Below are 17,640 nucleotides of genomic sequence, written 5' to 3'. Positions count from 1 at the left end.
ACCGAGGCTCCTGGGTTGGAAACAATGGGGCTTCAAATGCAGGCCTGTCCGCACCACAGCCAGTGCTCCTAAGCAATATACCCTGACTGTTCTGTTCATGCAGGAAGTGTTTACTATGTACTTTGCAAAACTCAAAGGGCCTTTTGTGTTCTTGAGACACCTCCAAATGCTTTCTTAGGTATAGTCATTAAATATTATTTAATGTTTAGAGTGATAAAGAAATGAATCCTATTAAGCACTATGTATATTTTGACTTGTTTAATTGGAGAATTAAACTAATAATTTACATTAACTAGATTTTTAAACTCTAAACTTAATGAAAAGAACAGTGGACTGTATTTCCTCAACTGGCTACACAAGTCTGTAAGTATTACTTTTAGATAAGTGTTTATTTCTGATACTGAGTTTACCCAATTTAGGGACAGTAAATGCACCAACATAAACAGGGCTAACATAAAATAAATGTCAAGTTTCTTGAATTTCTGACAAGCTGTATAAAACAGAGCAGTAATGGACATTAAAAAAAACAGCACTGAGGTTGCCAGACTTTGAGAACTTGTTACTCATGTTCTACTGCGGAAAAGAACACAACAGAGACCCTTGGCCAGGAGTTTATTTAATCTGATTCTCTAAGTCAGAGGCTGCAGTAGTTATAGTTTGGACAACACATGCATGATACTGAAATCATGCAGAGATTCACTCTTGTTGCTCTTTGCTTCTGAAGCATGGGTGTACATTAGTTCATGGGTTATTATGTGCTGGAGCAAAAAATAAGGCTGAAAAGAGACTTTAGAGAGAAAATTTCAGACATAGTTTAATATTATAAAAATAGTGTCTGTTTCACCAAATGCCCGAGTTCACATGGTACATTGTATCTGTGCTTAGCTCTTCTCAGTGTTAAACTGTGGTATTTGCATTAAGGCTTGTATCTGGGGTGAAATCTAGGAAAGCCTAAGTCAAAGAAAGAGTGAGCAGCATGGTGGCTGCCAGGCACCGGGAGTGGCAGAAAAGGGGAGATGCTAGTCAAAGGGCACAGACTTCCAGCTATAGAATGAATAGGTTCTGGGCATCTAAGCTGCAACTTGTAGACATAGTTCACAATGCTGTACAACATACTTGAAAGCTGTGAAGACAGTAGATCTTCAATCTACATTTTCTACACATTAAAAATGGGTAATTATGTACAGGGATAGAGGTGTTAACTAACCTCGTGGTAATCCTTTCCCAATATGTATTAAGTCATCACACTGCACACCCTAAATGTACATATTATATATCAACAATACCTCAGTAAAGCTAGAAAAAGGATCATATCCATACTGCCCTATAGCAGCATTATCCAAAAAAATCTAATGTAACCCACACACATAATTTTCTATTAACTACATTTAAAAAGTAAAAATAAATAAGTAGAATTAATTTTCATAGTATATTTCATTTAAATTGATAAATGTTATCAAAATGTAATCAATATAAAATTATCAATAAGATATATTTTTTCATAAAAGAGTTTGAAGTCCAGGGTGTATTTTTTACTTCCCACCCATCACTTTGGCCTCACCACATCTCAGGCAGCCACCTGTGACTCGTGGCCCCTTCCTGGGCCTGGCAGGATTCCAGTAAGCCCCTGGTGTTAAGTCAGCACAACCTGGGTTAATTTTCTTTTCTTTCTTTTTTTTTCTTTTTTCTTTTTTGCTTGGTTTATTATCTTCATTGTTGAAAGTATTACAGATATCCCACTTCCCCCCCCCCCCCACTGATCCCCTCCACCCCGCATCTGCCCCACCCCAGGCCTTCACCACACTATTGTCTGTGTCCATGGGTTATGCATGTAAGCATATTAGTTCTTTGATTAATCTCTCCCCACTCCCCCACCCCTGCCTTCCCACTGAGATCCCTTAGTCTGCTCCATTCTTCTATGTAACCTTTGTTCCTCAGTCTATTATGTTTATTAGATTCCACCTATGAGTGAGATCATGTAAAAGAGAATCAGATAGTTTACTAAAAATTTTTCTTGCTTTTTGAGGTAGGCCTGTAGTGCTATGAACTTCCCTCTTAAGACTACTTTTGCTGTGTCCCATAGATTTTGGGTTGTTGTGTGTTCATTTTCATTTGTTTCCAGGTAGTTTTTGATTTCTTTCTTGATCTTATTGGTAACCCATTCATTGTTTAATAACATGCTATTTAGCCTCCATGTGTTTGAATGCTTTTGAGTGTTTTTACTGTAGTTGATTTCTAATTTCATGCCATTGTGGTCTCAGATGCTTGATATAATTTCAATTTTCTTAAACTTGTAGAGACTTGTTTTGTGTTCTAACATGTGGTCTATCTTTGAGAATGACCCATGTGCACTTGAGAGGAATGTATATTCTGCAGCTTTGGGGTAAAATGTTCTGAAAATATCAATTAAATCCATCTGATCTAGTGTTCCATTTAGAGTCACTGTTTCTGTGTTGACTTTTTGTCTGGAAGACCTATCCAGTGAAGTTAGTGGGGTGTTTAAGTCCACGACTATGACTGTATTGCTCTTGATCTCTCCTTTAAAGTCCTTAAAGTTATTATTGATAGATCCTTATTTATTGCCATTTTAATTCTTTATGCCTCTGTTTCTCTCTCTATTTCCTCTTATTATTACAGCAGTCCCTTTAACATTTCCTACAATACTGGTTTGGTGGTAATAATCTCCTTTAGCCTTTTTTTTGGTCTGGGAAGCTCTTTATTTCACCATCTATTTTGAATGATAGCCTTGCTGGATAGAGTAGTCATGGTTTCAGATCCTTGTTTTGCATTCCCTTGAATACTTCATGCCATTCCCTTCTGGCCTGTAGAGTTTCTGATGACAAGTCAGCTGACAGCCTTATGGGAGCTCCTGTGTAGGTAACAGATTGCTTTCCTCTTGCTGCCTTTAAGATTCTCTCTTTGTTTTGAATTTTTGGCACTTTAATTATGATGTCTCTGGGCATGGGCCTCTTTGGATTCTTCTTGCTTGGGACTGTCTGTGCCTTCTGAACTTGTATGACTTTCCCTTCACCAGGTTAGGGAAGTTTTCTGCCATTATTTCTTCAAACAGGTTCTCTAACCCTTGCTTACTTTTGACCTCCTCTGGCACTCCTATGATGTGAATATTGTTACATTTTATGTTTTCCCACAGCTCCCTTAGACTGTCCTCCTGTTGTTTTTTTAATTGGTTTTTCTTTTTGTTTCTCTGATTGAGTGATTTTTTTCTACCCTGTCTTCTAATTCCCTGATCTGATCCTCAGCTTCCTCTAACCTGCAGTTGATTCCTTCCAATGTATTCTTTATTTCTGCTATGTCATTTTTAACTTCCTTCATAGTTTCCATATCTTTTCTCATCCTATTGAGCATCCTTACAATCAGTATTCTGAACTCTATATCTGAGAGATTGCTTATCTCCATTTCATTTAGCTCTTTTTCTGGGGACTTCTCTTGTTCTTTCATTTGGGGTTTGTTTTTTTCTCTCCTCATTTTGGCTGCCTATTTGTTTTTTTTTTCTATGTATTCAGTAGGTCTGCTAGGACTCTCAGGCTTTTTGGAAGGTTTCTGGTGCAGGCCAATGTCAGATGCAGTTTGTGACTGGCCTTGAGTGCCCTGTTTGGAGCTCAACCCACGGCTTGAGGTCTCCTCTGTTGGGGTTGGGTGCATTTACACAAGACCAAGATGCACACCAAAGTCTGCTTTTCCAAGGCCTAGGTCCAGAAGAAGATCAGGCAAAGATTCAAAGCACTCTGAGGTCTGCCTCTGGCTGCAGGCTGGTTAATCTGATTCTCTTAATGAACCTCAGGCTTTAGAAATTCCACAGGGTGGGGTGGTTGATTGTTATCAGTCTCTTAATGAGCCTCAGGCTGTAGAAACTCCATAGGGTAGGGTGAGAGGCTTTCCAACAGGGTGGGGCAATTGCTTCCCCTTCAGGCTAAAGCTGCTTAGAAGGTAAATGTCTGCCTTTGACAGATGTCATCTGCAGTATGGGGGAATGACTTGGCACAGGAATCCAGAGGGGTGTCTTCTGAGCTCTATCTCCAGAGCCCACAATCCCACATTGTCATCACACAGCTCCAGTCCACTCTACTCTCTCTTCGCTGGAGCCCAAGGTGAGCGGCTGCACATGAAGCTTTGTGCATCAGCTCTTTAAGAGGGTGCCTGCATTTCTAGCTGTCTCTTCCTGGCAGACAGAAACCCTGCCGCTTTTCACAGCCAAATATTATGTGGGCACCTTTCTCAGTTCTGGTGCTCTGGGCTGGGGAGCCCAGCTTGAGGTTTATACCCCAGAGTCCTCAGTTGGAACCCCCCACAGCTCAGATATCTCTCTAGACCTTCAGCTGCTTACTGTGGGAGTCCAGCAGCCCTTGTATGCCTCCGCACTTCCTACCAGTCTCTGTGTGGTCTCTGCTGTAGTCCTTGGTTATGAGGGTGCTCTCCAGCTTGTCTTCACTTTCTTCCTTGGTTATGAGGGTGCTCTCCAGCTCATTTTCAGTTGCAGTTGACTATTCAGGATATTTTTTCCATATGTTAGTTGTAATTCCAGTTTGGTCCTGGGAGAGTGTCAGTGTAGCTTCCACTCAGTCCACTGCCACTTTAATCTCTCTGCGTTAATTTTGTTGATAGAAAACAGGACAAGTCTATGAAGCAAGAATTGTTTTTTCTTTTAAATAATGCACTAACATTCCCAGAGTTCAAAAGAGTGCAGCTGTATTAGAGTCATATGCAGCTGCATCACATAAATGAGGACATTTTACTCCCAGTAGGAACCAGGGAAGCTGATGGAGTGAGACACCACACAGCCCTCATGTGCTTGAGCCAGTAGCCTCCTGGAGACCTTGGAGGAAATGTCAGATCTGTAAATACCAGGATGAGTTCACAAGACCTTCTGGGTGATTAGTACTTAATGTAATGTGCTGAGTTCTTCCTTTTCCTGAAGGAAGCTCTTACTTTGGACATTCTCCAACCCAAGAAAAGCCACAGTATGTGTGATGACTGCTTCTATGAGTATAATCCATGCCCTGGCACTCTCTGCAATGTGTTAGGCCACCAATTGCCTGGTGAGCAGGGAGAAAGAAATACTGGCTGTGCAGATGAGAAGGGCAGAAGGGCACATAAGTTTGTTTCAGTTGAATATATCTTTTCCAGAGGACAAAACCCAATACTGCCACCCAGCCGTGCACTGGCAGCTCATCTCTGCGGAGTTCCACCCTCACCTAGGTCTACTGGCCTCTGGCCATGAGTCCTCCCTGAGGTCACCTGGGTGCTCAGCTGCTCTGCACCTCAGGGTTGAGAAGACATCCCCTTTCACACACCACATGTCGCCTGGCAGTTTCTTCCACAAATTTATTAATTCATTAATTTAACAAGTATTTATTGAAAACCTACTGTTCTAGAGACTAGAAATATGGGAGTGAAAATACAGGGTGAGGGGGCAGAAAAAGTAACAACATCCCCCCTTCTTAGGAACAAAGACTCAGAAATAAGCAAATGGTGGGTAAGAGTGGCCAGTGCTGTGCGGGAGAGCGAGGCAGGGGAGGGTGCGGTGCACGGGGAGGTGTTGGGGGTGGGATTTTGGAGGGCCTGCTTAGGGAAGGTCTCTGAGATGACATCTGAGCCTGAGGGAAGTGAGGGAGGGGGATATACCTGAATTCCTGGGGTGGCAACAGGCTGTGTGTTTAAGGAACAGCACGCGGCTGCCCTGGGCTCCCAGGGTCCTTATGCACCTGAAAGACCTGGCTCCTCATCTCACTGTCCCATAGAAAGGGACGTTTCAGACTCATTAATAAAATCATTATTTTGGTCTAAATTTTTCAAACTGGGACCCAAGTCACTGATAACAGAGACGGAGGGCTCGACAATGGCCTTTGGCCATTTGTAAAATTAGGGAGATTAACTAAAGCGTCGACCCTCAGTTGTTGGGGTGTTTATTGCCATTTTATTGGTCCTTCTCTCCCCTCACTCGTGCCCCTACCTTCTGCTTCTACACGCAGCTGAAGATGAGCCGGCGCACTGGTCAAGCCCCCCAAGTGCTTCTCTCTCCCCTCTCCTACCATTTACCATGCAATTTCTTTGGGGCTTGGCTTCTAGCTACCAGCTTCTTGCTAAGAGCTGCTGGTGACCTTCATTTACATCATTAGCAAGGTCTTTGTCAGTGAAAAAGAAAGATATTAAATCAATCAAGCAATAGGCAAACCATCCAACTGGAGGTAAACTGGAAATTGGCTGAGGAGAGTCTGAAACATGCAGGAAGAGTTCGATTTGAGTCTAAATATGTATCGATAAAAGAAAAATAGCGATAGTTAAAAACACCTAGCTAAGGTTAGCGGAGGCTGAATGGGAAAGAATTAATTTAAAGAACACCAAGAAAAAGCGGACCTCGGGAGCATAGGTTCTCTGCGTAAATTGGTGAGTCACCATAATTTAGGCAGTAAATGAATGCCTGTGGGATAAGGTTAACTCAGTGTCTTCAGGTTGCTGAAGACCTTAAACTGCACGGGTTCAGCTGAGAGGAGTAGGCCAGGGCTTCACTGCGCACTCAGCCCCGGGGTGAAGGGCTCACGTGTCCCTGCTCATGTGGTCTCTGCTGCTTGGGGTCTTCTCTAGCATTTGCTGAGTGGGGGCTAGAGCTCCAGAAGGTCTGGCTGAGAGGTTTTGGGTTGAAAAGTAAGTTTCTTCATTGCTAAAATAAAGGGGTTGGAAGAGTTGAGATCAAATACCTTCCACCTCCAAGAACCTATAAAATCTAGAGGCTGAGTGCTGCCCAGAGTCACTCAGCTGGTCTCTGCCAGACTTGGAAAGGGGACTTGGTTCCCAGGGTTCTCATTATGGCTGGGAGTGAATCCTGTATTTTAAAAAATTCAGTTAGCTCAGCTGTTTGACACAATGGAGATAAATAGCCATCTTACCGAGTTGGATTTTTTTCTATTTCATTCAGTTTCCATTTCGAGTAAACATAACCTGAAGAAGGATAGCACCAGCCAGGGAAGGAGCAAAGCCTGAACACGATCATGCGTGGAGCTAGCTGCCTCGCGCAGCAGAGCACAACCAACCCAGCCTTAGTGCTGGACAGGAAACAACAGATGCCATGCTTTCAACATTCAGACTTGTGCAAAGGTGACCTGAAACGGAACCCGACCAAGAAAAGCGAAATGCCCATATATGGCAGCAAAGAACCCTAACTAACTAGAAATCACTGATGGACTTGAAAATATTTATCTTGAGCCCATGGCTCCTGTGGCCGCCAAGGGACTCCTACATGTCCCTGGGCTGCGAGAGTGCAGTGTGAACTCTTCCCGTGATGACTGCAGCCTGGTCACCTCCTACCCCGGTGATGGAGCATCTCCCACTGCACATCTGCTGGGGCTCTGATCCGCCATTTACACCAGAGATTCCAAATCTGAGACCTACTTTTGTTTCATCTTTTTCAAAAAATAGGTCAACACCATATATTAAATTTTTTCTTCTTCTTCCATACTATACGCAAAGTAAAACAGATAAAAACTAGGAAAAATATTTGTAACTTAAATTCCAGGAAAAGGGTTATTATCCCTAACATATTGAGAGCATCTAAAGCTTGAAAAGTAAAAGACCAATAGCACCACGGAGAAAGGGCATCTTATAAACAATTGGTTTCTAGGGGGAAAATGCATATGCCCCCTAACATCTGAACAAATGCTCATGATAAGGTATGTGCTCAGTCAAGCCATATGGAAATACAAATCCTCGCCTGCTATATGCGCAAATAGCCAAAACTGTGACAGAATTCCCATCAGCAAGGCTCTAAGAACGGGTCCTGCAATACACTGCTGGTGTGAATGCAATGTGGTACAAACTATGGAGAGAACTTGACATCTAGGAAAATGACAAATGCATTTACCTTTTAACCTGTTTCTGAAATCTGTTCCAAAGAAACACTGGCAAACGTAAAAAGCTATTAATTGCAACGCCATTCATAATCACAAAAGACAAGAAGGAACCCAAATGGCCTTCAACAGATGGCTGGGGGGGTAAACTGTGGAGTTCTCTGCAGCTATGAGGACAGGAGCATCCAGGTGAGGAGGTAGCATGGCCTAGAGTGTGTGCATGTTTCTGTATTTGCTCAGACTTATAATTAGAAGGAAAAACTGAAAACCAGCCAAAACGGTTGAAAAATTAGAGTAGGGGGGACAGGATAGAAGCTAGATTTTTTTTTCCCCCCTCTGGTTTTCATTTTGGAACTTTGTAGAGATTTAATCTGATTTTAAAACAAAATGTAAAAGCAAAATGAAACAAATGAACATTTTGTTTATTAACTTGTGACTTAACCACACACAGGAATTCTTTTAAAAGCTATTAAAACAGGACAGTTTTTAACTATCTAACCCCAGTGGATTATATCCAAAAGTTTAGTAAAAACACCAGTGAAATCTTAAGCAGTTTATAATAATATTTTAGTAATAATAAGGTTTATTAATAATATTTATTATAATTTTGAATATATATTTTAAGCAAGTTAGAAATTTTAATAATATAATAGGAAGAAGAAAAGTAGCAGAGAAAAATGAAAATGCAAACAAAAATTCAAGGCAGTTAAGTAAATTTGAATTGAAAATATTAATGTGAATTTATAATATGATTTCTCCTTCAAAACAAAAATATCTAGAAAAATCCAATTCGGTTGCAATGAAAACCCCTAGTACCCAAATTTTGGTCTAAATACAGGGGTGGACAAAAGTAGACTTACAGTTGTGAGTACACAAAATACAGAGTTTATTCTTATATTCTTATTAATTATTCTATTATTTTCCATCTGAATAGCTGTAAACCTACTTTGCGCACCCTGTATACTTTCCTTTTAGAAATAACCAAGGCTTCTTGGGGAAATGGCTGGTTCTAAGTGAGGGCAGAAAACACACACAAGACAAGGTTGAAACATCCAGTCCTACCACAAACCAAGAAACCTGTGAAGGCCCAGTGGGGTCATGACAGAAAGACAGGGGAGAAACGGAGGGGCCTCCCGGTGTCAAAGACAGGAAAGTGTGACCATTGGAGAGGATAATGACAGCAATGGGGTGAAACTCACCAACTCTGTTAAACCCAAGTGTTGATACAAGAATTTCCTTAGTCATATATGGAGGGTGCTGGGAAACAACTCATTATTCTGAAAATTAGTAAATCAATGGAAAGCATCGTTCACTTACCCTGCTCTTTTGCTCAAATATCATGGGTTCATATCAATGGTTAATCACAAAAATTGCTCCTTTATCGGAGACTGCCAGCTAATACATGCGGAAGGTAGGACAGAGCTAGGATAGCCCCAGTGCACACGCCCCGGTCAGTCCTGGGACGAGCAGTGACCATCAGTGAGACCTGGAGCCACCGGCTACCTGGGCTTTACGTGGAGAGCTTCTCAAGCTTCCACGTGCATGTCACTCACGTGGGGCTCTTGTTGAATTCTGGGATCGGGTTCAGTAGGGCTGGGGTTGAGCCTGAGACGCTACGTTTATAACAGGCCACCACGCGGTGCCAAAGCTGCTGCTGAGAGAGAGAAGCCCCTGCCCCTGGAGCTGGCCTGGCACGCTCCGCCGGGCTCGGTGTTCTCCTGTTGAACAGGGCAGCTCCACAGAGCAACAGCGCTCAAGGTCACTGGTGACCACGATGGATTATACAAAAATAAGACTGCTCTGTAATCACCTGAAACACGAGGAAGGAACACTGTCCAAAGCCCTCCCTGAGCAGCTCCCTCCGCTCCCCAGCTGCAGCTCCAGGCGCAATCCAGGCCTCCTTCCTTCTAGGTAAGATTTCCTGAAACGCCAACTGCCTCCGGCCCGGGGGCATCCAGCCCAGAGGAAGAGCCAAAGCCACCACGTGTGAGCCCAAGTCCTGTGACAAGCTCCTTCCAACACCCCGAGACACTCTCATTACGCCGTGTAGTAAGCACACCCTGCCCGCTACAGGCGCGGCCTGTGGCCTCTGCGGGAGCCTCAGCTCAGCAGTGCGAGGACCCGTCTGACCGCCCAGCCGTAGCCACCGCTGCTTCCCAGCCATAGCCACCGCTGCTTCCCAGCCATAGCCACCGCTGCTTCCAGCCATAGTCACCGCTGCTTCCCAGGCATAGTCACCGCTGCTTCCAGCCATAGTCACCGCTGCTTCCCAGCCGTAGCCACCGCTGCTTCCCACCCGTAGCCACCGCTGCTTCCCAGCCATAGTCACCGCTGCTTCCCAGGCATAGTCACCGCTGCTTCCCAGCCGTAGCCACCGCTGCTTCCCAGCCGTAGTCACCGCTGCTTCCCAGCCGTAGCCACCGCTGCTTCCCAGCCGTAGCCACCGCTGCTTCCCAGCCGTAGCCACCGCTGCTTCCCAGCCGTAGCCACCGCTGCTTCCCAGCCGTAGCCACCGCTGCTTCCCAGCCGTAGCCACCGCTGCTTCCCAGCCGTAGCCACCGCTGCTTCCCAGCCGTAGCCACCGCTGCTTCCCAGCCGTAGCCACCGCTGCTTCCCAGCCGTAGTCCCGCTGCTTCCCAGCCATAGTCACCGCTGCTTCCCAGCCATAGTCACCGCTGCTTCCCAGCCATAGTCACCGCTGCTTCCCAGCCGTAGTCACCCCCTGCTTCCCGATATGACCCAGCCCAGCCCCGCTGCAAAGTGTTCTTGCCAAAAAATAAACGATAAATCTGAACCTGATTAAGTCTCTAGATGTAACCATTAGTTTACAAGAAATACGGGGGACAGAGGAACAAATAAGGAACCATATTCAGTTCAACCACAAGGTAAATTGCTTTTTCCCCCCAACAAATTAATGGCCAGAAAAAAAAAGAAGATGGGGGAACATATACATAAAAAGAGACCCAACAGTCACATCGATCAATTGTAATGTGCATCCCTTATTTGGGTCTAATTTGTACAAACTGCTACACAAACTAGTAATGGTAATGACAAAGGAGGAGGTATAGGTGCATGTGGCTGAAAGTACTGGCCGCATTTGATAACTGCTGACGGGTAGTAAACAATTATTTTTATTCCCCATAGTCTTAATATGTTTGAAAAGTGCCATAGCAAATAATTTTTACCATTTAATTCAATAAATCAGCTTTGAAAAAAAGCCGTAAAAAAAAAATTAAGGACTGTAGCTCAAAATGGTTACATATTCTAGAAAAATAAACTATAATAAATTTTAAAGCGTGTTTCTGACAACTGAAGTTGCTTTCAGATCCGTTTATTGAGCTATTAAAATAGTCACCTGTTTCTTTTATTTTCTTTCTTTTTTTTGTAACCACTAACAATATGTCAACTGCAAGTGAACAGGAATAAGAAATTACTATGTAGACTTGGATGATGGTCTTAGAAAAACATTTAATTTAAATGTTTGAATCTTCAGAAGGAAACATGTTGTTTGAGTAATTACCTGGGTCTGTGGCCGACATCAGTGAACCAAAAAACAAGCAGTCAGTGAAATGGAAGTCCTCGTTTCCCAGCTGGCCGGCGTGCACCATGGCTTTCACAAAGCCGTACACAATGACCCTGTTGAAGAGAAATGAGATTTCAAGCACCAGGCCGAATCCTATGCAGACACGTGCCACCACAGCTGACATTCACCCCGCTTCCGAAACACGCGCCATGCGCCAGGGACACCGCGCTGCCACCCACGGCCAAGCTCGCTGCCAGGGCACGGTCTAAACCTCCTGTCCCTGAAAGACACTGGTCCCAAATGTCACCTGGAAAAAGGTAGCAGGACATTTCACAGTGTATTTTAATGAAAGCGAGATAAATCTAAAGGACATGAAAAGAATCTGTTAAACACAGCAGAGCAAATCACGCTCACAAACATAGCGCTGGGTTGACGCAGGTAAATAGATTGCTTTCCAGTTTTCATGGTTTTGTCTGCTACGGTGTCTGAAAGGGTTTAAGTTTCTAGTCTGTCACTGCGATGAGAAGGCTACTGGCCACTCACAGGGCAGGCAGTTGACCAGCTACTTTACAGCAGAGTCTCTGCTACCGAGGTGCCAGGTCACCCGGGTGGGCTGAGCGTCACTGGGGGGCAGAGTGCCCGTCGGTGAGCACAGTGCTGGAAACGAACCTGGAATGCTTACGTTTCGGTCTTGCAATGAGAGCTGTTGTTTTTTTCATGAAATTATAAGGTTTATACACTTACCCAGCCTACTCCATGGAATGCAAATTGCCTGCTTTGGTGGTCATTTGCCTCTATTGCTTTTAAACTGTACTTAATTATTTAGCTGACTGACGGACTTTGCTAAAATCCTAGTAGAGGAAATACAGAGATTGGTAGACTGGACAACAGTCAGATCACTACCAGTGACAGTAAGAGACCTTAGAACCTCCAGACCCTCGGACCAGTGTTTAAATATTCACATGTATTTAGAGTTAGTTTCTTAAAAAATGTGCTAAGCTTGCAAGCATGTCTAAAAAGGCGAGAAATCAGATATTGGAAATTATAATGTCAAAGAGAATGCAGATGTTTCAAATTCTGTTAAGAAAAATTTCTGAGAGACTATTTCAGGTACAATTGCATTTAAAACCAGGTTCTACCACTCACTAGCTATATGATTTTAGGGCGCTACTGAAACTTCCTGAGCTTCAGTGTCCTTACGCATGCGGCAGGGGTAACTGTAAGAGAGCCCGTGAGGCTGGTTTACCCTGGGGAGGGTCTGCCGGCTACCGGGGTGTGCGGCCTTCTGACAAGTACCAGGCAGCTTCATTCAGCTTATTTGTTCATTCAATAGACATTAGGCATTTATCACTGAACCTCCTAGTATGTGTCAGGCTCATTCCTAGGTGCTTAAGATACATCAGTAAATAAACAAAGACCCCTGCATGCATTTTAGCAAGACAGTAATAAAAATCATCATAAATTTGAATTTTATGTTACCCACATCACTCTTTGAATTGGAACCTACAGGTCCGATTGATGCTGGGACGTTTGGACACTCACAATGTTGCCACGGGGATGCTTTCAGACAGTCATCCCCTCATCCTCGGCTGTGTTAGCCCTGATTCACCACAGCCCTTCTCACGTTAGCTACTCTTCAAGTACTGAGCAGACTCTGGGGTTAATATGAACTTTATGACCTATGACTACCTTTCTGAATTCTATACCCATTAGTTAATTTTACAGGTTAGGAACGTGAGGCTTGGAATTAAAATAACTTGCTCCATATTGAATAGAAGCCTTTAGACTGGGTAGGATAAAAAAAATACATGCAATACACTACCCAGGCTTGGCAAGGTTATATGGAAACTAGAAGCTTCATATACTATTGATGTAAATTAATGGTTTCCTATCAATTTATACCAAAAAGCAATCAAATATGAGCCAAAAGATGTGTGTTCATATTACTTCTAATTATTATTATTTATGAGTAAAAAATTCTAAGCAACCTAAATGTCCAGGAATTAATTACAGAACACATATATGATGACTAATATGCAACTACTAATACAGTAGAAACTGGTAATAAATAATAATTCTAATTTTATAAAAATTAAATATACTTAGGCATACATATAAATAGAAAAAGACCAGAAGCGTATAGTCTAGGATATAATAGTGGTTATATAATGAAATTAAATGTGACTATTTTCTTTTCGGTTTTCTGCATTTTTTCCAGTTCTTTTTAGATACTAGTCATAATAACAATGTACATTAGTAAGTGCTATTATGTGACACAATACACATTCATTGTGTCATTTAATCCTCAGAATGTTATGAGTTAATTATCCCTTTTACAAATGAGAAAATTAAGACTCAGAGAGCTAACTTGTTTAAGTTAGTGATAGAGCTGGATTCGAATCCAGACAGTTGGTTGCCAAAACCTACACTATTAACCACCAACTCTATAAGCCTCTTTTATTGCTTTGAAATCAGGAGAAACACTTGGGCATGTACACAAACACTCATGCACACAGTTTTATTTATTTATTTATTTATTTATTTATTTATTTATTTATATTTTTAAAAAAATATATCTTTATTGATTTCAGAGAGAGGAAAGGAGAGGGAGAGAGAGAGATAGAAACATCAATGATGAGAGAGCCACTGATCAAGCCCACAACCCAGGCATGTGCCCTGACTGGGAATCGAACCCCAATTGCCTGGATCCTCGGTCGACGCTCAACCGCTGAGCCATGCCCGGCCATGCTCACGGTTTGTTTGTTTTTTCAAAAAAAGAAAGTATAAGACTCGTTTAAGTAAACTCCTGGACATAAAATAACTATAGTTCAAATAGCTTCCTTAAGATAACACCAAAAAATATATATAAAAAATAAAGCCCAGTTAGTAAAAAGCTCAATATGGTCATTGTTAACAATGGTCATTATCACTGAAAATTATAATAAGCCAATAATTAGTGTGCATCTTCTATGCCCAGACACTCTTATAAATTGTAGCTATTGTCATTGTTGCTAAATTATTATTAATAAAAACTAGTTATAACTATATCATTTAGAAGACTAAAAAATGAACCCATTAAGGAGCTCTGGTCAAGATGGCAGAATAGATGGACACTGTGCTCACCTCCTCCCATGACACCTCAAAATTATAACTTAATTATAGAATAATTGACCTGGATGGCCATCTGAAGACTAGCTGAACAGAAGTCCTGTAACTAAGAATATAAAGAAGAGGCCACATCAAGACTGGTAGGAGGGGCAGAGATATGAAATAGGTTGGTCCCACACCTCCATGTGGTAGCTAAGAATCAGGAGGGATTTCTCAGATGCGGAGGCCCCCACACCAATGCCGGGAAAAGGGGCCCAAAAAACATCTGGCTATTAAAACCAGCAAGGATTCCATCTGTCCAGGTGAGACGGAAGTCTGTTAGAAACCCAAGCATCCTCTTAAAGGGCCTGCTCACGGACTCTTGCTCTCAGGCACTCACCCTGGGCTTTAGTGGAGAGACAGTGGCTTGGGGGCACCAGAGACATACAGGGAGAAACTGAGTTGTGTGGCTTCAGGGTGAGGGCTGCAGGGATGGCTGCCATAGTCCCTGAGTTGAGCCTTCCATCCTCACAACCAAATTCGAATCTACATTCTTCTGGTGAACACCACTAGCTCCAACCTGCAACTACTGAGACCCTACCCTGCCACAAAGGTTCACAGGCCCCTGGCAGGTGTCTGCTGGACTCAGTGTAAACTGTGACTTTCAATGAGTGGCCTCAGACTCAGCACTGGCACCAAATCTGAATCTGCATTAACCTAGTGAACACCACTCACTCCACCTTGGTGACTCCCTGAGAGCTTGCCTCCCCTAACTCATGCACCACCTGAGGATCTTTCAGTAGCTGAGTTATGCAGGCAGCAGGCAAGAGGTAGCAGGTCTCAGGGAGCCCTGTGCCTTTTGCTGACATGCCCCAGGCCCGATACTAGTGGCAGCTGGCCTTGAATCCCAGCATGGCTTTCTCATGCACATCCAGGTCCAGCACAGGCAGCTACCAACTGTGTATGGCTTTGTAGCTCCTAACAGGTAGTCTTGGGTTGATCAAAGGCAGCATCTGCCATTAGCCTGCAATGAAGCCCCTCTCAAAAAGCTTCAGAACCAAAACACCTGGTGGCCAGCTTAAAGCCACAATAGAATAACACCCAATTAGCTCCACTAGAAGTATACCCAAAGGGTGGTCTCAGCACAATCCAGAACCTGCTGGGGTGAATCCCACTCCATGGAGTCAGCCTCCACACAGAAGCTTGTACACTGTGGTTGTGGCCAATTCTCAAAGCCAGTCCGCCTGAGGGTTAATCCAATACACTGCCATGCTAACAGCAATCAAGGCTCAGCTAAAGCAGAAGAGTAAACACAACCCACATAAGGGATACTCATGGAGCACCTGACTTAGGTGATCAGGAAGACTGTGCCACTGGGCCCCACGGGATACCTACTACAAAAAGCCACACTTCTATGACTGGGAGACAAAGCAGATCTACGTACTATATAGAAACACACACAACAAGGGAACCCAAATGAGGAGATAAAGAAACATGCCCCAAATAAAAAAAACAGGAAATATTCTGAAACAGAACTAAGTGAAATGAAGGAAAGCAATCTACCAGAAACAGAGTTCAAAACACTGGTTATAAAGATGTTCCACAAATTTAGTGAGAACTTCAACAAAGAGATACTAAGCATAAAAAAGTACATAGAAACCATAAATAGAACCAGTCTGAAATGAAAAATACAGTAACTGAAATGAAGAATACACCAGAAGGAATGAACAGCAGGTTAGATGATGCAGAGGATAGAGTCAGTAGTTTGGAAGACAAGGTAACAGGAACATCCAACCAAAACAGCAAAAATAGAAGAAGAAAATGAAGATAGTTTAAGGGACCTTTGGGACAGTAGTCACATCATAGTGGTGCCAAAATAGAGGGGGTGAGAGAGAGAGAAAGCAATTGAGAACCTATTAAAAAATATAATGATTGGAAACCTCTAACTTGGAGAAGAAAATAGATATATAAATCCGGGAAGCACAAAGAATCCCAAATAAGATGAACACAAGAGGCCCACACCAGACACATCATAATTAAAATGCCAAAAGTTAAAGACAAAGAGAGAGTCTTAGAAGCAACAAGAGGGAGCAGTTAGTTACCTACGAGGGAGCTCCCATAAGACTGTCAGCTGATTTCTCAGTAGAAAGTTTTCAGGCCAGAAGGGATTGACATAAAATACTCAAAGTGATAGAAAGCAAGGACCTACGAACAAGATTACTCTACCCAGCAAGGCTATAACTTAAAATTGAAGAAGAGATGAAGAGCTTTCCAGACAAGATAAAGCTAAGAGAGTTAATCACCACCAAATCAGCATTACAAGAAATGTTAAAGGACTTCCTTAAGAAGGAAAAAAAGAACATAAACATGAATAATAAAATGGCAATATCTATGTACTTATCAATAACCACTTTAAATGTAAATGAATTAAATGCTCCAAACAAAAGACATAGGGTAGCTGAATGTATAACAAGACCCATACATATGTTATCTACAAGAGAGAGACCCACATTAGATCAAATGATACACAGAGACTGAAAGTGAAGGGATGGAAAAAGATATTTTATGCAAATGGAATTAAAAAAAAAAAGCTGGGTAGCAATACACATTTTAGACAAAATAGAATTTAAAACAAAGGCTACAATAAGAGACAAAAAAAGAACATTTCATAATGATAAAGAGATCAATCCAAAAAGAGGATATAATCCTTGTAAATATTTATGCACCCAATGTAGGGGCACCTAACTATATAAAGCAAGTATTAATGAACATAAAGAGAAAATTAACAAGGAAACAGTGGCCTTAAATGACACATTAAAAAAGATGTATTTCATTGATATTTCACCCCAAAGCATCGGAATATACATTCTTTTCAAGTACACATGGAAAATTTCCCAGAGTAGACTACAAGTTAGGCCACAAAACAAGTCTCTATAAACTTCAAAAGACTGAGATCGTAACAAGCACCTTCTCCAACCACAATAATATAAAACTAGAAATCAGTTACAAGAAAAAACTGAAAAACACACAAAAACATGGAGGCTAAATAACAGGTTATCAAACAATCAATGGGCTAACAATAATATCAACAAAGAAATCAAAAGTTACCTTGAGAAAAATAAAAATGGGAGCAAAAAAACCTAAAACCTATGGGGCACAGAGAAAGGA

The 17,640-nt window shown here is 42.4% G+C and overlaps 1 protein-coding gene and 1 long non-coding RNA gene across 2 annotated transcripts in view; one reads left to right on the top strand and one right to left on the bottom strand.

Annotated features, from left to right (window-relative positions):
* The window catches only part of SLC9A9 (solute carrier family 9 member A9), a 485,438-nt gene that overhangs the window by 360,553 nt on the left and 107,245 nt on the right, over positions 1-17,640 (bottom strand). Inside the window, exon 5 of the mRNA XM_081137930.1 lies at positions 11,383-11,498. Within this exon, the coding sequence (XP_080994056.1) occupies positions 11,383-11,498 (116 nt within the window). The remainder of the gene's footprint in view (positions 1-11,382; positions 11,499-17,640) is intronic.
* LOC308557425 lies at positions 7,284-10,658 on the top strand. The gene is made up of 3 exons (XR_013998833.1): positions 7,284-8,051; positions 9,491-10,436; positions 10,503-10,658. It is a non-coding gene; the product is annotated as an uncharacterized lncRNA (long non-coding RNA).

The sequence above is a fragment of the Miniopterus schreibersii genome (assembly GCF_964146895.1).
Source record: "Miniopterus schreibersii genome assembly, chromosome: 5".
NCBI classification, from domain to species: Eukaryota; Metazoa; Chordata; class Mammalia; order Chiroptera; family Miniopteridae; genus Miniopterus; species Miniopterus schreibersii.
The sequence above is the reverse complement of the archived record's forward strand: the minus strand, read 5'-3'. Positions and strand labels throughout refer to the sequence as shown.